This window comes from Helicoverpa zea, chromosome 10, assembly GCF_022581195.2.
Source record: "Helicoverpa zea isolate HzStark_Cry1AcR chromosome 10, ilHelZeax1.1, whole genome shotgun sequence".
Taxonomy (NCBI): Eukaryota; Metazoa; Arthropoda; class Insecta; order Lepidoptera; family Noctuidae; genus Helicoverpa; species Helicoverpa zea.
This window is the reverse complement of record NC_061461.1, coordinates 7,134,124-7,155,988: the sequence shown is the minus strand read 5'-3', so window position 1 is coordinate 7,155,988 and position 21,865 is coordinate 7,134,124. Positions and strand designations below refer to the sequence as shown.

At 35.4% G+C, this 21,865-nt stretch overlaps 2 protein-coding genes across 3 annotated transcripts; one reads left to right on the top strand and one right to left on the bottom strand.

The window, feature by feature from the left end:
- Positions 1–3: 3 nt before the first annotated feature.
- Positions 4–12,580, bottom strand: LOC124633762 (armadillo-like helical domain-containing protein 3). The gene is made up of 13 exons (XM_047169087.1): positions 12,020–12,580; positions 11,788–11,948; positions 11,473–11,640; positions 11,256–11,367; positions 10,525–10,695; positions 7,715–7,856; positions 7,347–7,426; positions 7,031–7,163; positions 6,868–6,952; positions 5,043–5,275; positions 2,144–2,270; positions 1,870–2,024; positions 4–1,630 (listed from the first exon to the last, which is right to left on the bottom strand). The coding sequence occupies exons 1-13, from the start codon at positions 12,286–12,288 to the stop codon at positions 1,430–1,432; spliced, it is 2,037 nt and encodes a 678-aa protein (XP_047025043.1). The 5' UTR covers positions 12,289–12,580; the 3' UTR covers positions 4–1,429.
- A 1,660-nt stretch (positions 12,581–14,240) lies between these two features.
- Positions 14,241–21,567, top strand: LOC124633630 (smad nuclear-interacting protein 1). 2 transcript variants are annotated; one of them, XM_047168912.1, is made up of 12 exons: positions 14,241–14,745; positions 15,100–15,196; positions 15,280–15,420; positions 15,494–15,613; positions 15,722–15,819; positions 15,897–15,978; positions 16,627–16,716; positions 18,629–18,703; positions 18,893–19,111; positions 19,321–19,521; positions 19,981–20,195; positions 20,495–21,567. In XM_047168912.1, the coding sequence occupies exons 1-12, from the start codon at positions 14,367–14,369 to the stop codon at positions 20,743–20,745; spliced, it is 1,968 nt and encodes a 655-aa protein (XP_047024868.1). In that variant the 5' UTR covers positions 14,241–14,366; the 3' UTR covers positions 20,746–21,567. The 2 variants fall into 2 exon arrangements, with proteins under 2 accessions (XP_047024868.1, XP_047024869.1); XM_047168913.1 differs by lacking the exon at positions 15,494–15,613.
- Positions 21,568–21,865: the final 298 nt, after the last annotated feature.

Below are 21,865 nucleotides of genomic sequence, written 5' to 3'. Positions count from 1 at the left end.
CAATTGGTTCACAAAAATAATTTATTAAAGTAACATTAATCATATACTTCATTTAAAAGCTCTTCCATACACATATATCAAAAGTATTATCATAATTATTATTTCGCCTGTTCACTCAGATGATTACTCTAATTCATAAAGGTAAAATGATAATTCCTTTATAAGTAACCTAAAGTCTTATCTTTTAAAAATATAATTTCTGTATAGTTAAATATAAATATAGGTATTTCTAAAAATACATGGCCAATAATATTAAATAGGTACACCAAGCATCTAAAACATAAGGTGAGCTAATTCAGATGTTTAAATATTTTAAGATACAAATCATATTTGGGCGATCTCAAGGAGTAACTTAAAAAGCGCTTGTCTTTGGCCTCTACTCATAAGAACGCAAAATGCATGGACCATTGGGGGTATGTTGACAAAGGGTATAAACTCTAAATTGACTCTAACCATAAAGTAAGGTAACAACCGAATGCGTATCGAAATACTAGACCTTAATTAATATATAAGAATAAGGTAAATAAAATACAGATGTACCTTACAATACAGACCATTACTTACACAAGATAACTATCTGTAAAATTATTGTATTGTCACTACCTCTACTAAACAATATAATAATCCATTAAATTGTAATCACCTTATTAACATAAAGGTTTTTATAGATATGATCACCTTATGATGTTATCAAATGGATTATCCGATATTGATCTAAAGATTTAATGAAATACATGCTGATTTAATTAATTGTGGCTGTAAATATATTTTGGAATAGATAACAGCTAAGTTACCAAGATTTCGCCATTTATTTTAAAATAATTATATTATCGTCTTGGTTCATGCTCCAAGAACGAAACTTTAAAATTGATTTAGGTATCTATTATGTCCTCATAACAAGGTCAAACATTTATTTAATTCAGTTTAGAAGTACATACTTTCATTATTTTTTTAGTGCGCTTATTTAAACAGCCGGCGTTAATAGCAATTGGGTATTTGAATGTCAACAAACACCTAAAACTGAAAGTAGATCTTATATAAAATCGTTTAAAAAATACAATGAAAAAGTATATGATAGTTTTTGGAGAAAGTCAGAAGAAATTGAATTTGTGTGTGCACAGTTTTTTAATCTTCACTAATATTTAAAAAAGAGGGAAAATTTGATTGTTTGTTTGACATGAAAAGGCTGCGAAACTACTGGAACGATTTAAGAATTCTTTCAATGTTGGGAAGCTATATATTATCCGGGTACGGGCAGCAGTGCCCTTTGGGACGCGGTTGAAACCGCGGGAAAACGGCTAAACCAATAAAAACAAAACAGTCAAATATCCAATTGGGACCGAACAGGGCAGATAGTCCAAAGGCGCTTTTACTGGAACGCCTTATACATGCAGAACGGTATCGTACCATAGAACTGAGGATGAAATATTCAAGAGATGCTCGTGTAATGTTCTAGTGCAGCGGCCGTGTGATGGTGTAGGGCGGAGCTGTCGCTACGTTGACGTGCGGCCAACACGAGGCGCGAGAGCAGCGGCCGATGGTCCCTTTCCGAATACCGTTCGTAAGACTCCAAGCCTTCTTGTAACTTAAGAATCAAACTGTCGTAGTTCTTCCTGACTACTTCGAGAATCTGTGAAATGATAAACAAGCTATAATTTTGATTCTGAAATCTCACTTATCTTTAAAAAGTGAGAAAGATCTTTAAAAATATAAGGTTTAGATATTTGAGATTGATTTTTAACCGACTTCCCAAAAAGCGGAGGTTCCCAATTCGACCGTATTTTTTTTAAGTTTAACAAGTTAGGTAAAAATAAAGTCTGGTATAGACAGCAAAATAACGGCCATAAGATTTATTTTATTAGATCTTACCTGATCTTCAGTAGGTGTAGAAAGATTCTGTGAAGCAAGCCATGCTTCTATTTTCGGCGAGAAGTGCTGGATTATAGCTCGCACATTCACCAGACAGTTGGCTAGTCGCAATGCCTCTGCTTTGAATTCACCGTCACTGGTTGAATAACGTAAGGCTGAAAGATACAGAAATATATATTTTTTAAAAGTTACAACTTTTACGATAGCCTACAGCAATATGTTTTTGTTATAGACCTTTAAATAAATAGGTGTAAATAATTTGGTTCAAACTCACCCATATAGAAAAGATTATCAAACACTTGATGCATTCGAATCAGTTCGTAATATAACTGGTCATACGACGCCGGAGTTGGCAGAAATGTATCGCCAAATGTTATGAACAGATTGAAAATATTCACAACCTGGAAACAACAGATATGTATATTATTAAAACACTGGTACTCAGCTGCATCCGATTAGACTGGAAGCCGACCCCAACATAGTTGGGAAAAGGCTAGGAAGATGATGAAAGAACAGATATATTAGTTTTATATGTAGGTATTTATAAAGCATGGCTTATTGGAATTTGTATTTAAAGTTCGGCCGTTCAGAGAATGCGTTCCTGACACATCGCGATTGAACTGACGACGTAACTTTGTAATGGCGTTGCAGTTACGATAAAAATTTTTTGCTGATTGTTTACCGTTTTAACAATTGATGAAATAAATTTAAAACAACATTATTATATCAATAATCAATGAATGTTATAATTTTGGTCCAAACTGAGTGTCAAATAACTTGGTAAACAATATTTTTCTAAATCTATACTGCGCAATTACAAGGTTATGTCAGCGCTTTATATTTGTAGTGCTGTGCTAAAAATAACAGGCAAGTATCGTAATCAGTTCTTTTACAGTTATACTTATATTATCAAATAAAAGATTTGTTTTTCTTTTTTAAAATTTGAAAATAATGGACTATAAGATAACTTTTATGAATTTAATACAGCTAATTTCAGCTAATTATTAAAAGCTTATATTAGTATCTTAAGGTAACAAACTGCGTAAGTTAAAACTTCAATACCAATCTGTGTTTAATAATCTTAGCAAATTCGGATTTGTCTCACATAGCTTAATCTCATAGACACCAATAAGTAAGTATATAGTATAATATGTGCGCAGTCCTGTTTACTATATTATGTCTATGGTTTTTATTTGATTATCCGGCTTATGTTTAATGGACTTGTAGCGACATGAAACGCATACAACCTTTTCGACTCGCAACCTTCAATAGTCATGAAGAAAAATACAATGAAGTTCAAATGTCAAATTCAAAATTTTAAATTTTCAAAATCAGATTTTCGTTGTCGCAGGCGTACACATATAAATAGGGCGCCGCCCGTATAAATAAATTAGTCGACATAAATTCTTCGTGCGTAACTCATCTCCTTAAGACTGTTTCTGCTTTTCAAACTGACATCGGCGCTAAATAGGACTTCGATTGTGTTTTTTATTGCGTTCTTTTTACTTTTGGTGCATAATAATGCCTAAACGTGGACAAACATTGAAAAGTGGAGCCCGTGAGTTAATCATCAAGCTGCAAGATTACTTTGAGCGGGAGCGGCAAAATTGCGGACCCCTGATACCTGTCGAACAAGTACAAGAACGCGTCTCTCAGGCGCTTGGAGTTAGCAAACGAACGATAACAAATATTAATAAAGAAAAGTTCGGCTCGACTGGCATGGAAGATAATATTTTACGTACTCCGAAGAAGAAACGTAGAACTAAACCCGTGACAGATATTGACACCTTTGACGCCGATGCAATCAGAAATCATATATATGGTTACTATTCCAGAAATGAATATCTCAACAGGAAGAAGCTTTTGGCATCCTTAAGAGAAGCTGGACTGTTTAGGGGGGGTAAAACTGCTTTAACCAAAATCTTAAAAGATATAGGTTTTTCGTATAAAAAAACAGACAAAAGAAAAATTTTATTAGAACGATACGACGTAATTTTAAAAAGGATAAGTTTTTTGAGGGAAGCAAAAAAAATTGATAACTGGGATAATGTCGTGTTCATTGACGAGACATGGCTAAACGCCAATCACACGGTTTCCCGTTCCTGGACGGATGATACACAAGCGTCAACGTCAAAAGTACCAATGGGTAAGGGGGCCCGTCTGATAATATGCCACGCAGGTTCTGCAAAATACGGCTTTGTGGAGAACGCGTTACTGGCATTTCAATCAAAAACCACAAATGACTACCACGAGGAAATGAATGCCACTACATTTAAAGAGTGGTTCCAGAACGTGCTTTTGCCCAGCCTAGCAGAGCCTTCTGTAATATTCATGGATAATGCCTCCTATCACTCGGTTCAAATACAGAAACCCCCTACCCAAGCTAATAAAAAAGAAGAAATGGTGGCTTGGTTACAAGCAAAAGGCATTGACGCAAATATGCAGATGCTAAAAGCAGAGCTAATTAAATTAGTTAAAGAAAATAAAGCGGCAAATGTGCGATACGAAATCGATGAACTGGCTCTGGAGTACGGTCATCGCGTTCTAAGAATTCCACCGTATCATTGCCAATATAACGCGATCGAGCTAATCTGGGCTCAAATAAAAGGTTACGCCGCCCGCCACAATACTTCCCCGCCATTCAGCACGAAAAAGATGATGACCCTATTAAAAGAAGCCTGCGGGGAAGTCACAAGAGATGACTGGGCAAGGGTTGTTGAGAAGACTAAAAACCTGATTTTGGAACATTTTGACCGAGATATCAGGATTGATTCTGTTATTGATAATAATATAATTATACATGTAGGGGAAGATGATGATGAAGACACCACCTCCTCAAGCGAATCGGAGTCTGATTAATATTCTGTACGCACATTCAATTCAATGTACTTACTTTATTGCATAGAAATTGTAACTTTGTAACAAAGAATAAATAAAACAATTTTATTATATGAATATTACCTTTTTTTGGTTTCCACTTAAATAACTAAAATAAAAATTTAAATGATTCCGCCAATTTAAAACGAAAATAATCTTAAAATAATTTGGCGGTTCATTTTGGAGGAACGGTAACGAACTCAGTGTTATGTTGTGCCCATCACTAGTCGTGACTAACTGACAGGTGTCAGGAACGCATTCTCTGAACGGCCGAACTATAGATTAACTATTCTTACCTGTTGGGCCATGATGAAAATGTTATGCCTCCTCAATAGAGTGCTTTCGTTGGTAACTAAGAACTTCAGTAGCGCAATAAGGGCAGCCCATAACGGTCGCCAATCGCGTGCGAGTCTCACGCGACATCGCTTCTGATAGCTTAGCAGCCTTAGTAATACTCCAACACACAGTTGATACAGCTCCCCAGGGAATTTCTTTAGTAGATGGCACATTATAAATTCGACAAGAAGATCTGTAATATTTATAAACATCGTTTTTCACCTTTGAGGCTAACAGCACAGAGCAAAAAGAATAAGAATAATGTTGGGACACCTTTTCACACACGGTTGGTTAGCCCCATGGTAAGTTATTAATTAACTTGTGTTATGGGTGCTAACACAACTGTTAACTACATATAGCTACACATATACATATTTATAAATACATATTGTAACACCCAGACCACGGCCAACAAGCATGCTCATCACACAAATGTCGACCGAACCGGGAATCGAACCCGGGACCTCAGGTTCGGCAGTCCGGCTTGGTGACCATTGCGCCACAGAGGTCGTCAAACAACAAAACAAAAAGTAATCATCGTGATTAGCACTATGGGTCTAGAGCAGCGGTTCCCGAATTCTTTTGGCTTCGGAACCCTTTTCGTTTCACCATTTTTCGGCGGAACCATAGCTTAAGTAAGAAGTAAACTAAAGACGTAAATACACTTAGGTATGGCTCGTGGCGCGTGGTAGCGTACCAAATGGTTATATGATTAGAGACATATTCATTATACTCAGGCGTAGCATGGCTATCTGCCACACGGGCCAGAAAACTATTTAGTCGCCCTTTACTTTGTGTATTATGTGAATAGTTTTCAGTTTGAGGACTGACAAAGTAAACGCAAAAAGAAATAGATTGGGTTTGTACAGGTGCGAGGTGACCGAGCGCGATGTTTTTTTTAACTAAAAGAAGAAGTTCCAAGCACCCGCTAGCATTGAAAGACATTCAGTAGTAGCCGGTATCGCGAGCGAAGCGAGCGCAAATTTTTTTTAGTTTAAGTACCCACACAAAATAAACAAAACCACTGTAAATTAATAAGGTCTCAAAAAGTACAATATCCACACAAAAAAGCAAATGCAAATGAATAAGCAGCTAGCGAAGAAAGCGCTATTGCTTTTTCTGAACCAGAGGAATAAAAAATAAACATCAAAGGAAACCTCGACGGAAGAGCGCGAAATTTTTTCGGTGTTGGATACTTGAGCAATTAAACGAACATAAAAGCATCACACGTAACATGGAGTCGCGAGCGAAGCGAGCGCAAAATTTTCGGATTCGCGAAGGTGCAAAAATTGGAAATAATGTCACACTTTGATTCATGGTAAAAATAGCCAATGGAAATACTCGTATGCCGTGTCATTTCACGTCCTGTCAAATGTATGAAAACGTATAATCCCGGCGATGAAATAAGCCCAAAAAATGCGGTGATTTTTGGCCGACTTGCTACCTACTTTTGCCGATTGCCGAAGGCCTGGAGGTATTAAGTTAATCTACAATTTGTAAAAAACGGAATTAAATTATCTGCTGCCGTGGCCTTCCTCCGCCACTCGTCGCGAAAGTACGAGACATACCGTATGGAAATCTTGAATTTTCCACGGAACCCCTGAGGGCCTGTCACGGAACCTTAGGGTTCCGCGGGACCCCATTTGGGAACCGCTGGTCTAGAGCATTGAATTGCCTAGTTTAGGAGTATTGGTAAATAGCTACTACTGTTGCTAATACTGTTACTGTGTGTTGGTAATACTGTTGGGAAAGACAGGCGGATTATTGTGTAGATAAAAAAAATACCTATTAAGGTAGATGCCAGTGGCTGCGATGGTGGTTCTTCTAACACTATTTTCCTATGGCGCATTGGAAGCCTGTATAACTGTACCTGTAAATACAATATTATATTTATTATATTTGATAACTCTAAAACGTAAAATGTAATAATATGGTGTTTATGACTTACCTTAAATGTAAGATTTTGGTCATGCATAATAGAATTAGCGAATTGCTCTTCAACTATACAGGTAAGTATAATGAAACATAGGCTGCATTTGTTTATGCTTGACTCGCTTCGCGTATCTGCCATTACAATGGAACTGAAAAATTTAAATCATTTTATTTGTTACAGTTGTTCCTTCTAAAAACTGCCGCTCCATAGGTCATTATGACTTCGTAAAGTCAAAATACAAAACACTACTTCACATAAGCAAAGCTTCCAATTACTATAATCTATGGAGGGACAAAGTAGTAGAGAAAATAAAAAATCCGAGAATAATTACCAATATTGGAAGAACGTGACTAGTAGGTTTGTGGGCTGCTCATTGTCAAGAGCTTGAATTTGTGTTAAATTCGGCGGGGTCTGAAATGAAAACTTTTATTACATGACAATGTACATGTATACAAGGAATGTTTACACTCAGATAAAAAAATTCTTACAGCAATTTATAATCATCGGCAAGGATATTGCTTCACCTGCGAAGAAGTGATTTATTGGTTTATTGCCATAAGTGTACAGTGCGCAAAGCGATCCCCACTCTTCCGCCGAGAGCTCATTATCCGTGCCGATAACTATAGCTATCTTTATAGTTTCTTTAGTATAGGATTAGTAGTTTTCGATTTAAAGATGTTTTATAATATTACTGTGTACCTGATGCGGCGGTAAGGTCGCAGGCGGCGAGGGGGGCGCCGAGGAAGCAGCTGCCGACGACGAATGCGCGAGAGTTGTCATAAAGTTGCGATTTAAGTGAGCTGCCTCGTATAATGCTAGTAACATTCCTTCTTCACCACCACTGGAGAAAATATACATTGACAACTTTTAGAGTTGTGAAATGTGTGATGAGAAATCTGATACTTTCCATGGTCATCAATATCATTCAAGAGTTATTTGTTTGTAGTATATCAGTCGTTTTTAGTACAACAACAGTGTCATGTTTTGTTTGTAATAATAGCTGGTTACAAAGTATTTGTTGTATGAAGCCAAAGAAATGCACTGCAGTTGCAACTTCTATTTATACAGATGTTGCAGTATGCTACTTATTGAATACAAAGTTGTTTTTATTTTCAATTATGATTGTAATTTCATGAGATATGGTGGATGGTTCTAATATTTTTTGCTTACTTAATTAACAACTTAATTTTTCTTCTTATGTCAAGTCAAATTTTTTCTTATTGTTAATCGTAGTATTTAATAACATGTATTTATCTAAAAAATGTTTTAAATTATGAAGAACTAGCTTCTGCCAGCGGTTTCACCCGCATCCCGTGGGAACTACTTCCCGTACTGGGATAAAAAGTATAGCCTATAGCCTTCCTCGATAAATGGGCTATCTAACACTGAAAGAAATTTTCAAATCGGACCAGTAGTTCCTGAGATTAGCGCGTTCAAACAAACAAACAAACTCTTCAGCTTTATAATATTAGTATAGATTGGCATACTACAAGATTAAAGGAGATGGCCAAATTTTCATAGTAAAAAAACCCAGAATCGACAGCAACGAAATGGGTACCAATGGGTTCATTATTATAGACCTTTGATCGTGCCAAAAAATCCAGCCTGAAATCCATGGGGTATAGGAGCTATATCATATTTTCACAAAATAGGTTATGTTGAATTTAGGTTGATTTTTAAGATTATTTACATCAAGGCACATAAAAACAAGGTATACTAACATTATACAAGCCAATAGTAATATTCCCATAGTTACAGAGTTTGCCTGGAGATTAAAAGATCTTGATTTTGACCCCTTTCCATTGCACTATTGACATGAACCACTCCAGAAACGATTAAACACCGACCTTATCTACTTGGAGAGGTTTCCCAGCAATGTGCAACCTTCATAAACTGGCAAAGGTAAATAATAAAAAAAAAAAACTATTATTAGGTGCATCGGCCCAGAAGTCAGTGATTTTATAAAAAGTTTTTTTATTATTATTATTGGCTCTTTAGTAACAAGTATAGTCGTCACTATCCGCATTAGTGGAAAGTTCTCGTCAATACGAATAATATAAGCCCAAACACGAGGTAGTTTACATATTCAGTCATCGAGTTCCCTCGATCTTCTCTGCTCTTCATCATCAAGTCAACTTTAAACCTCCACTCTTGTATAGGTTCGGCCATTCAGAGAATGCGTTCCTGACACGTCGCGATTGAACTGACGACGTAACTTTGCAATGGCGTTGCAGTTACGATAAAAATATTTTTGCTGGTTGTTTACCGTTTTAACAATTGAGGAGCATTAAAACATTATTATATCAATAATCAATGAATGTTATAATTTTGTGCCAAACTGAGTGTCAAATAACTTGGTAAACAATATTTTTCTAAATCTATACTGCGCTATTACAAGGTTATGTCAGCGGTTTATATTTTGTAGTGCTGTGCTAAAAATAACAGGCAAGTATCGTAATCTGTTCTTATACAGTTATAATATAAAATAATACGTTTTGATTTTCTTTTTAAGAATTGGAAAATAATGGACTATAAGACTTAATTATAACGTTTATGAAATATAAAAATAAAACTATGACCAAACCGCATTTTTATACTTAGATTAAAAATGGTAACCCCAAATGGCGTTATGGGCCGCCATTTTGTGACGCTAAAACAGTCGTCCGTTGTCGTTTCGTGCGCATAGACCACGTTTTTCAAGTGTTTTCGATCTGTTTTTATTTGATTACCCGGCTTTTGTTAGACCGAGATATCAGGATTGATTCTGTTATTGATAATAATATAATTATACATGTAGGCGAAGATGATGATGAAGACACCACCTCCTCAAGCAAATCGGAGTCTGATTAATATTCTGTTCGCACATTCAATTCAATGTACTTGTAACAAAGAATAAATAAAACAATTTTATTATATGAATATTACCTTTTTTTGGTTTCCACTTAAATAACTAAAATATAAAACAAATGATTCCGCCAATTTAAAACGAAAATAATCTTAAAATAATGCGGCGGTTCATTTTGAAGGAACGGTAACGAACTCAGTGTTATGTTGTGCCCATCACTAGTCGTGACTAACTGATAGGTGTCAGGAACGCATTCTCTGAACGGCCGAAGTATAATAGACATACAGCTGAGTGTCAAGTTTTTACCCTATGCACGCCTATAACTTTCGTAAGTTGCCCTCGATTTCTCAGGGTTTCCATCATCAGATCCTGATCTGATGACTATGGGAACATCTGGGAAGTATACCCTATCAAACCAAAAAATATTTTTGCAAATCCAAACGTCTAAAGAACAGCAAACAGTAAAGGAAAATTTTTAATAACCTAAATTCTTGATCGAAAAACCGTTATAAAAAGAGAACCCATGGTTTTCGGATGATATGAAATACTTTTTTAAATCCACACATTATACTGAATCCAATGATACATGTGAAGTTTCTGTCGACTCTGGGTTTTTTTTTGGCCATCTCCTTTATTTTGAGATTAATATTTTTTCTGTTGTTACCTGTTTCTCTGCCCTCTTACTACAGGTTGAGTCTCATCACTGGTAAGGAATATCCCGCCGACCATGCTGGTGAGAGAGGACAGCCAACCCCCGCCCCCACCTCCTCCCTGCATGCCGCCGAAAGTGGACATCACGTAGTCATTCAATGCTGCGGTTATGACTTGCCCATATCTGAGTCAAAATTTTAATATGTTAGTAGAATGATGTAGGTAGAACTCAATTCCTTGTTGAAAATAAGTAGCACTAGTGCAACTTTAGTGCAAGTTTTGCAAAATAATGATACCATTATAAAGATTTACATTAAAAAGATATAAAAGAATTACAATATAATGATATAAGTTTCAATTTAAATTAGTATGTTTTTTTAAGGGAAGAAATTTTGGTACCTATCATTAAGATTTATGTTTGAAAAAATTCTTAATATGACAAAAATACAAGTTAACTTAGCCATTTAATGCTAATTCGTCATCTATAGTTCGGCCATTCAGAGAATGCGTTCCTGACACGTCGCGATTGAACTGACGACGTAACTTTGCAATGGCGTTGCAGTTACGATAAAAATATTTTTGCTGGTTGTTTACCGTTTTAACAATTGAGGAGCATTAAAACAACATTATTATATCAATAATCAATGAATGTTATTACGTCGTCAGTTCAATCGCGACGTGTCAGGAACGCATTCTCTGAATGGCCGAACTATAGTAGTGTGACAGAAATACAAGTTAACTTACCCATTTAATGCTAATTCGTCATCTAGTATTGATAACTTCACTACATAAGGATTAGCTGATTCTTGTTTTTTATAATTTACCAAAAACATCAACAACATGACCACATCATATCCTAAAAAAATAAATTGTCATTACCATTGTACTTAAATTAAATAAAATCTTTAGTTCTTTTCCTGACAGAATAAAAATAATAATTCATTAATAGTTTGTCTATTACCATGATGTTGTCTTTCAGTAGATGTGCAAAGGAGTTGTATTAAAGGCTCAAACAATGAGTTTTGCATAAAATACTCCACTAATGGATTATCATCAATATTGTCTATTCCTGTTGCTATTACCAGTAGAAGCTTTAAAACCATTGACTTCAGACTGTCTGGAACATCTCCTGCAAAATTTAAAGTGATAATGGCATGTTAGGAAATTGTTTATTCTTAAAAAATATGAGTGGTAAGAATTATCAATATGTTTAAAAATTGTTATACTTTTGTTATCTTGATGCAAATAACTGATAGATATAAAAACTACACTAAACCTGATAATATGGTGCTGCAATGTTCAAAAAACTTTTGCATTTTCATGTCAGGATTATCTGATCCAATCAAAATTATTTTGATGTTGATGTTTGGGTCTTGTGTTGCTCTTTGATACATGGTTATCAAAAGAGCACTCAATGTTTGAAGAGCATATACCAATCTGAAATAATAATTATTTTAATTCACATGTATATGATGTTTATTAAATGTTATTTAATAGCCCTTTATTACCTTATGTGATGCTCCTGCCCTAACATTTCAATACATTGGGATACAAGCAAGTTCATACTGTCTTTCATATTCATGAGCTGCTCCACAGACAGTTTGTGAATTTCAGCTTCCAATTGAGGAATTTTAGGCTTCAACAGAAAAAATTCGTCCCAGAATGTTGCATTATCAGTAGTTAAATCTTCCCCTCTGAAGAAAGACTCATAAATTTGCACCACTTTTTCCTTCAGGTGTCTTTTAGACCCTGATCCACTTCTTTTGCGAGTAGCCATTGTATCTTTTGTGAGATGTAATAATATAAAATGGTTATTACACTTCACTCTATATCACTTCAAAAGTATGCCAACGAAGCCTTATCGGGCTAGGTCTGTTATAGTGTATTGACCATAATACGATAAGTAATTAATGATCAACAATAAAAGTTTTATTGAAATAAATTAAGTAATCATATACGAGGCCCGCCGATAAAATAAACCACGCAATATAAGTAATAATTAATACAACTACGAAAAAGTTAACAAATTGGAAATTGTAAACTTTCGTCACTTGACACTTGTTGTAAGTGAAATGACAGAAAAACTGTCAAAATCGTTGACATTAGTTGTAAACGGTGCTGCCAGTTACACAAAATCGGCCACAGCACCATCTTAAATCAATATATATATATATTTTTAATTTTATTTTAATTAAAAGCACTTCTTGCTTCTCATCCCACTTGTCATTGCCAGAATCGTCGAAATTGACATCATAGATGTAATATAATAAACAAGATTGCGCACGCTCAAAATATATATTTACGAAAATGAACTCTATTCCAACGCAATAAGGTACTAAATTTGTTGCACAATACACAGAGGCAAATCCGAGCCGAGAGGGATAGTTAGAACGGAGGCCGTTTGTCTCTTTCTAACACCTTGCCAGCATAAAAAAATGTTGTGATCAACAGTTTTGTCTTCCCAAAAAAACAATTGAATCACATATATTTTTATCTTATTTTAACAATTGTAAGTCAACAAATTAATAAAAATCGCATTAATTTATTCGTATTTATTCTTAAAACATAAGCAACATAAATTTTTATTTTGCTTTTTTTTATTTTCTAGCGGTAACCCTGAACATTCTTGGCGCGTAATCAGCATTTAAAATTTTGTTTATATTTTTTGTATTAAATCAATTTAAACTATTTAAATGGTGAAAAAGTGTTGCGTTTATACTTGTAAAAGTGAATCCTATGGTGGTTGCAATATATCGTTCCACAGGTTAACTAATAATAACATTTTCGTAAACCAAACAACTAAAGTTCGGCCATTCAGAGAATGCGTTCCTGACACGTCGCGATTGAACTGACGACGTAACTTTGCAATGGCGTTGCAGTTACGATAAAAATATTTTTGCTGGTTGTTTACCGTTTTAACAATTGAGGAGCATTAAAACAACATTATTATATCAATAATCAATGAATGTTATTACGTCGTCAGTTCAATCGCGACGTGTCAGGAACGCATTCTCTGAATGGCCGAACTAGGGTATAGGGTGCCCATGAATTCTTGTAACGAGTCAAAATATGGGTGATGGATTTTAAAACTGTTGTACTATTGTTATAGCTTCCCAAAAAATGAAGAAAGGCGACATAAATGGCTCAGCAGTCTATATATGAAGTAGAAATACAAAAAAAAACAGTCTTCACTTCGAATCTTCCTGCTTTTATACTGCTAATTTCCGCTAATTATTAAAAGCCTTTTTTAGTATCTTAAGGTCACAAACTGCGTAAGTTAAAACTTCAATACCAATCTGTGTTTAATAATCTTAGCAAATTCGGATTTGTCTCACATAGCTTAATCTCATAGTCACCCTATTAGAAAGGGACAGACAGCCTCCGTACTAACTGTTTCACTCGGCTCGTTTTTTGGGTTTATATGCGCAGTCCTGTTTACTAATATTATGTCTATGATTGACATCGACACGGATTGCCATATACAAAAATAGAATAGAATAGAATAGGAATTTCCTCGCATTTTAATTTTTACCAGCTTTCACCCGCTTATTACGGTGCACCGTATTAAAACCAGACCCGCAGTTCCTAAATTTTTTTATTTAAAATACAATAAGTTGCGAACTTACGAGCCAACATTTTCTTTCTACCAATATTCATGTAGTCATAGACTAATAGTTTATTTTGGTTCACGTATGGCCATCGTATGGCAGGCACTACTCTACTCTTTCTTCTCTTTTATTGTTTATGGTATTTTGTAGTGGTGGACAGCTTGCTTGTGTAGTGTTTCTGTTTTGTGTATTTTGTAATCGCAATCCATCTATTTTGCTGCAATATACATTCAACACAATATAAAAAATGAAATCTAAAAAGCGCCATCATACTTCCTCGGAAGATTCTGAAGAATCCGAGCCAAGTGGGAACAGCAGTTCTTCTGCCAGTGATAGTGAGGAATCTTCATTATCGGAACATCGCTACAACAAAAAGAAAAGGAAACGTGCTGATTCTTCAGATTCAGAAAGCGATTCTGATGAGCAGAAACGTTCGAAGAAACGCAAACATAAGAAAAAGAAGAAGAAGCACAGCAAAAAGAAGAGGCGTTCTGATTCCGCGGTAGACAGTGGCTCAGGTGCTGAAGATGTGTCTTCAGTCAGCGAGGGGGAAATATCATCGAAGAAAAAGCGTAAACATAAGCATAAGCACAAGCGCCAACGGAGCACTTCAGTTAGTGAGAAAGGTAAGATAATTAAAGATGATATCGCTCACCTAGCAGTATAATGGCACATTTACAAAAAAAGCGAAATTGGGTTTTTACGGCCTAAGTGTTTAAAAGTGTATAATTTATAAAGTGGTAAAACGGCACGGCGTTAGTTGTTAAAACAATAAAATCTAAGATAAAATATAAAATGAAGTCATAACCTCGTTTCAAACGTTTGATAAATCTTTGACCCTCATTTCTGTAAAATAAGAAAAAAGTAGATGTGTCATTATACTGCTAGGTGAGCGATATGTTTAGTGTGTTATTTTTTCCTATTAGGTTACTTTTAACAATTATACTCGCATGTTAAAACATGTTTTTTTGCCAACATAGATGAGGAGCACATTCAGCGTCGCCTGCACAGTGTTGTAAAAGAGCGCCGTGGATCTTCAGAAGAACCAAATCAACCTATAAGAACATATTACAATCAGTAAGAATTTTTCTACTTCATATTATGATCATGATTGTAAACGATTCCGCTCAAAATGTTGACTGAATGATTTGCATTTCTAGAAAGGAATATCAAAGATCAGTTTCTCCTGAAGAATATGAAAGGCAACGAGAAGTCCAGCGCTTTTATCGAGGGTCCAGCAAGGAAAGGAGGCAGCAGTATCATGAGCAATATCAACAATATGACAGAGAACATAATGAAAGGTAAATAAGCTACTTCGCAGGCCACAAAATGATGTGTAATATTTTGTTACACTACATCATTGAATCATTGCAGATATACACAATATCGGCAAGAGAAATTTGATAGAAATAGAGAGAAATTTGGCCAAAATTCTCAATATATTGATCCTAATGAAGAACTTAATAGACGGCAGAGGGATTATGAGTATAAAAGGTACAATTCATACAAGTAATCATAAATGTTGCTTGTAGGATATTTGTGCTGGTCTCTATTATGAAAATTTTAAATTGTAATTCTAATAATTATAGCTTGTATTTCTAGGCATCAGAGGTATGATGAGCACCGATCTCCAAGGGAAGATTTCTCTAGGAGGCCCAGGGAGCCAGAAGAGCGATATCATCAAAGAGATGATGCTAGAGGTAAGCTAGTTTTTATTGTAACGAAGTTTGAATAAAAACAATGGCATTATTTGTGACGTGTCTTATTTTTGTTATAGGTCCCAACCGTTACAATCAGTATGAGGAGCGTGGAGGACCCAAGAGGCGAGAGTACGAAGAGAGGAGAGACTACCGTGATAGGTATTTATAATATTTTACGGTTTTAAGAAATCATAGTGTCTTTTATTAACTTGTGAGAAGAACCAACTATATAAGCTGCTTTATTATTACCTGCCAGGACTTGAATGGGGGGTAGTATTACGTTTATTGATTACAATAGTGAAGAAATTTCGTTCCCCGGAACCGTCAATTCAATTTGAGACAGTAAACAAGTTAAATTAACATTGGCTGTACTCTGCATAACGTGGTTCACAAATTACGCGCGTATTGTCGCTTCGTCAATGGAAACAACTGCTATCTCTTTCTATCTGTTCTGCAAGAGTGGCAACGCGCAACTCTGCTGGATGGTTTTAAACTAATCAATTAAGTCAAATTTATTCGTATTTTTTTTTTATAAAAAAAATATGACAAATAATCAATAAATTATATTTACTATTGTAATCTATAAACGCAATACTACCCTCCATTCAAGTCCTGGCAGGTAATAATAAAGCACCTTATATAGAGATGATCTCATTTTAATGTTTTGTCTTTTGATTCTTTTGTATTAAATAACTTTTCCAAGTAATTAAAATATTAATGAAAAAGTTAAGATTATCTTGTGAGAGCTTTCTGATATGATTCTGTAATGTGATCCATTTTAAATTTAAATATGTATTCTGTCACTAGACGTGGTCCACCAGACACCGATCGCTTCCGTGACAGAGAGTACCCCGACAGAAAGGAGAGGTACCATGAAGAAGGCTTCTCTTCCGAAAGGTATGTGCAAATAGATTTCTTACAATTAATTAGATGTAAGTAGTTAGTCAGTATTAAAACAATTTATGTAACTGGTACTTGATGTTGAGAAAGGATTTTTAATTAAATCTATTTAAAACAAGTTTCTACGCTTTAAATACAGAGTGTTTTTGCATGCATGTGCTGGCCACAACTGGCCAGTAACAGTGTACCTGCAACGTTAAATAACTATATTTATTTTTACAGTGACTACTCTACAGAAAAATATAATGATCAGAGCATGTCGGTGTTGCAAAGATATTTTACTATTTGCACCTTAAATGATAATTGCTCTAGGCATGTGTGAAACAATCAATTGTTAATAGATTTATTGGAATGCTTATTAGCAGAAGGAATTCTTACTTCTATTGTGGATAGAGCTGGCACTAAGTGTGCTTAGAGGGGCAGAATTATGCATATATTTAATCAAGTTCTAGAAACACTTTCAAATAGATTTTATGTATAACAGAGTCCAAGATAGATGAAGACAAATACAGGACAGAAATTGGATAAAATACAATGATCTTTATGAATGTTCATTACAACAGGAATGGATAAGATAAAACTTTTAAAGAGAAAGAAGTTTTAAACAATTTATAATTAGGAGGGAAGATGAAGGAATGGAGGAAGGGAATGAGGAAGGAATCATATATTTCATAGAAATGTATAATTGGAAGAATGCCTTTGAAGATATCATAATGAGACTGGAGTCACCATGTATTTTGTTGCTTTCATTTCTTTACGTTTATTCAAAATACTATCTACTCATAAAAACTGGATAGTTTTATTAGGACCAAAATGATTTGGAATTGGACGGAATACGCAGCTGAACTCAGTTGCTGTAAGTATAGAATAGTTTGAAAACCACTGTCATTTGAATACACAAATAATTAGAATGGGATAATATAACAAACCAGATAATTTCTCTCTAAAACACTTCTGTTTTGAAATAAATAATTACTGAAATGCCTACAGAGTTCAACATCATACCATTATCATCATTTATACCAAACATGTTTGCTACATACAAAAACATTTTTTATCAAGGAACCTTGAAAACAAAACTGGAATCGGATGATTCATATGGATTTAGGCTTGTATGCATGAACTTGCATGAAATGTTTAGAAATTTACACATACTGATAAAGATACCAGCAAGTTACTGCAAATGAAAAAGTAAATAATAAGACAGACATATGGCCTGATACAAACTATGATTGTAAACTATGTTGTTGGACACATGAAGACAATTAACAAGACGAAATTTCGAATATGGATCAAAAGAGAGCGCTTCTTAAACCATTAATACAAGATCGTGGCTTCGCGCATTGATTTGACTTTTGACGAGACAAAAGAGATATAAAGTCACTGGCGTTTGGCTTTGTTAGAAGCTAAAGATTTGATTTAATAATTATGTAATAATTAGTCAGGACATGAGAATTTAGCGAAACGCTGTAGTAGGTATGCTCGTGATATCAACATTATGTTTCAAAAGTAATGGTAAGTGTATGATTTAAAGGAGTGTCAAAATAATTGGTTCTTCGTGTTGAAGATAAATTAATGAATATAACGTTAGGCTCAGACATTGAGGGCGATTGCCTTTCGTATAATTTTCTTTTATTTGTAAGTCGATAGTATCAAAAATTATCTCTTATCACAAAGTATTTGAATGTGCTATTGGCTAAATAAAAGGATTTTTAAAAGGGCTTTAGGTTACTTCATTGATGTAATAAAATTACAATATATTTGTTACTTTTCTTGTTGTATTTTTGTTTAAGCTTGAAAATAAAATAAGTTTGGTGAAGCACCCAGTTTGCAATCCTTGGCCATTGTGAATTGCCTGTGAGGAGTTGTTTGTATATGGTTGAACAGTCATCATGTTTATCGGTTACAGGCCGCGTGAAGTTCGGCGAGAGAAGCCCATGAACTCAGCTGGTAGGCCGGAGAAGCCGCCTGCGCCACAACACAGGTATAGTGTCATTACTACAGAAGGCGAAATCAATGTCAGAACTCTTTCCCTTGGAAGCATTTCTTATGTTTATTAATTTTTAAATTAATGGGGGTTGATTTTGCTGTTGCTTTGACTAGCTAGTCAGTAGGAGGAGCTCGTGGCTATACTATTCTATAACTCCATTAATTCTATAAATTGTTGTTATAGAGAACGGTCAAGATCCAGAAGTCCAGAAGACCGCTACAAGGAGCGGAGTCGCCGCCCCGAGAGACCAGAAGGCAGGGAGGAGCGTTACCGCGACGGACGCGGCGACGAGAGGAGGGAACGACCGCCCAGAACTGAAGACGAAAGACCGCCCAGGAATGCGGAACGCGAACGGAAACCTGTTGTCAAGACTGAATCTAGGTCGCGAGATCGGAAGACTAGGTTAGGAAAACTTCTATACAGATATTTTTTGTATAGGACGCAATCTTTTATATAAATATACATATTTTTTTTCACGTTTATCGATTGTTTAGTAAATGTGCGTATACGCATCTTTTAAAGGCACCTTTAGCCGTGAGTGTTAGAGTAGAAAATAACTACACACGTCATGTATGATTTAATATTATTTTAATCAAACGATTTTTGTCCAGGTTTGCAGATGCAGATGAGAATAAAGAATACGATTGGGGTAAAGCAGACGTTAAGAAAGAAGATGGGAAGACTCCAGCAGATAAAGAGAAACCCAACTTTGGTCTGTCGGGTAAACTGACGGCTGATGCTAACACAGTCAACGGGGTCGTCATTAAGTATACCGAGCCCGAAGACGCTAAACAACCTAAAAGAAGATGGAGGTAAATATAATTCTAGTCAATGTTATTATCTATACTAATATTATAAAGCTGAAGAGTTTGTTTGTTTGAACGCGCTAATCTCAAGAACTACTGGTCCGATTTGAAAATTTCTTTCAGTGTTAGATAGCCCGTTTATCGAGGAAGGCTATAGGCTACTTTTTATCCCGGTACGGGAAGTAGTTCCCACGGGATGCGGGTGAAACCGTTGGCAGAAGCTAGTACCAAATACATATAAAACCTTTTTGGCAGCTATTGGTTTGTTACATTATCCCCTGTTGACATAGGCTATATTTTGGTCTGGTACGGAGAAGTAGTTTGCATGGGACGCTGGGACGTAACCGCGGGAAACAGCTATAGCGTTATATCAATCCAATTTATATTATGTACTTGTTAAATATATCCATACCTTTCAAATATTGTACCTAACAGTTACTTCACATATGTATAATTCTTTTTCAGATTCTATCCTTTCAAAGGCGACAAAGCGTTGCCGATCCTATACATTCACCGTCAATCGGCTTTCCTGATCGGACGTGACAAGAAGGTTGTGGACATAGCGCTGGAACACCCGTCTATAAGCAAACAGCACGCGGCCTTGCAGTACAGAGCTACGCCTTTCAATAGACCTGATGGCTCCCAGGGAAGAAGGGTCAGACCGTATGTTATAGATCTAGGTACGTATTGCACACTATACAAAAACGTCAATAATTTCCATCACGAATTTTGGACATCGTGGCAACCCTAGGACTGTCAATTTGAAGTACCTTGTAGAATCAAGCTATTTTGGACTATAATGGACTCTCGTATCTTAGATATTAATTAAATATTATAAAAATGAATCTTTTTTTCGTCAAAATTAGAATTTCAAATGACAGTAGTTATATTTTATCTGAGAATGGGCAGTATAAAGTTCCACTCGAGACGTTAGTAAATAATGTTACTGAATACAAAAAATGTACGAATTCTTCAACAGAATCAGCAAATGGTACGTTCGTGAACAACAAGAAGATCGAGCCTCGTCGCTACGTCGAGTTGCTGGAGCGTGACGTGGTCAAGTTCGGTTTCTCCCAACGCGAGTACGTACTCCTACACGAGAACAGTAAGGACGACGCGCAAGACGACGACAACCAGGAGCCGCCCGCACTCGGCGCCAACGTCACCACCACCGAACAGTTGAAACACGAGAAACGCGTCAAACAAGAAATCGCTGAAGACGGGGAATAATTCCCACGTCAAATTACCCCAAAACAACTTTTAGTTAAGAAAGGTATATTTTATTTTTATTCTTAGTTTTCGATTGCGGAATAGCCGCGCGAAATGTTTTTTTTTTCTTTCCGGGTATTCTGAAGTGCTATCGCATCTTCAGACTATTTACTACCTCGATTCGTTTTCCACAAAGCAATAAGCTTTGGAAATCATGTCATAAGACGTGCGAATAGACTAAACTGTAATAAACCTTATTGAGGTTGTTGGTTCCGTGTTCATAGAATATTTTCATATTATGTAATTAGATAAACTTCCTTATGTCTAACAAGACATCTATTGCGTGTTTAAATGTTGCGTGGTATAGACTCGGCTTATGTACGATAGCGAAATTGCAAATAAAAAGTGGGATGATATGTTCTGAAATCCTAATATTGTGTCTTTCTTATGTAAAATCAGTTACTTAGATGTAATTGTAACTGTACTTTGATGTTACTGCAGAAATTCGCCCGATCTGAATCCATCATTTAAAAATGAGACGGTAATAAAGTTTTAGAACGTAATAAAATCTTGTACGATACTTAAGAGCGTAAAATATTTGGTAACTATTTTTACCAAACCAATGAATGTACTATACTTAAAGCTTAGTGACGCAATATGATACGACGTTTTTTTACAATAAGTACATCTTACTATAGAGGCGTATGTATAGGAGCAATATACATTTATAGGTGGTAAATTAGAAAATTTTACCAATAACAGTTTACTTACTTTTAGGTGTAAAAATGACTTGACATATAAATTAATCGTAACTCTATCAAATAAAACAAAAAAAATGTTCAATCACTGTTTTTATTTTACTCCTTTTATTTCTTTACATATACATAGCATGATAGTTTTATATACGCAGTTTCACCTGGGGGAAATACGCCCTGTACTCGGATAAAATATACTTACCTTATTTTACAGAGGGATAGTGTAGCTTCGGTAGTTTCGGAGCCTTTACACAAACAAACAAAAAATGTTTACCTCTTTATTCTGTTAGTAGGACTATGGATGAACGCTCCTGCATGCTTGTTCTCTATTTTAACGGTATTAGACTGCTATATTAACAATAGCAGTGTTCACATGTGAAAGATGA

Bases quoted from the DNA above. Each gene is read 5' to 3' on its own strand.
- LOC124633762 (XM_047169087.1), bottom strand. From the start codon at position 12,288: ATGGCTACTCGCAAAAGAAGTGGATCAGGGTCTAAAAGACACCTGAAG. The intron at 11,641-11,787 runs GTTTAGTGTAGT...TAAATTTTGCAG, and splicing joins TTGCAGCACCATATTATCAG to GAGATGTTCCAGACAGTCTG. The intron at 7,427-7,714 runs GTACACAGTAAT...TTTTCATTTCAG, and splicing joins CGACCTTACCGCCGCATCAG to ACCCCGCCGAATTTAACACA.
- LOC124633630 (XM_047168912.1), top strand. From the start codon at position 14,367: ATGAAATCTAAAAAGCGCCATCATACTTCCTCGGAAGATTCTGAAGAA. The intron at 14,746-15,099 runs GTAAGATAATTA...TTGCCAACATAG, and splicing joins CACTTCAGTTAGTGAGAAAG to ATGAGGAGCACATTCAGCGT. The intron at 19,112-19,320 runs GTTAGGAAAACT...ATTTTTGTCCAG, and splicing joins TCGCGAGATCGGAAGACTAG to GTTTGCAGATGCAGATGAGA.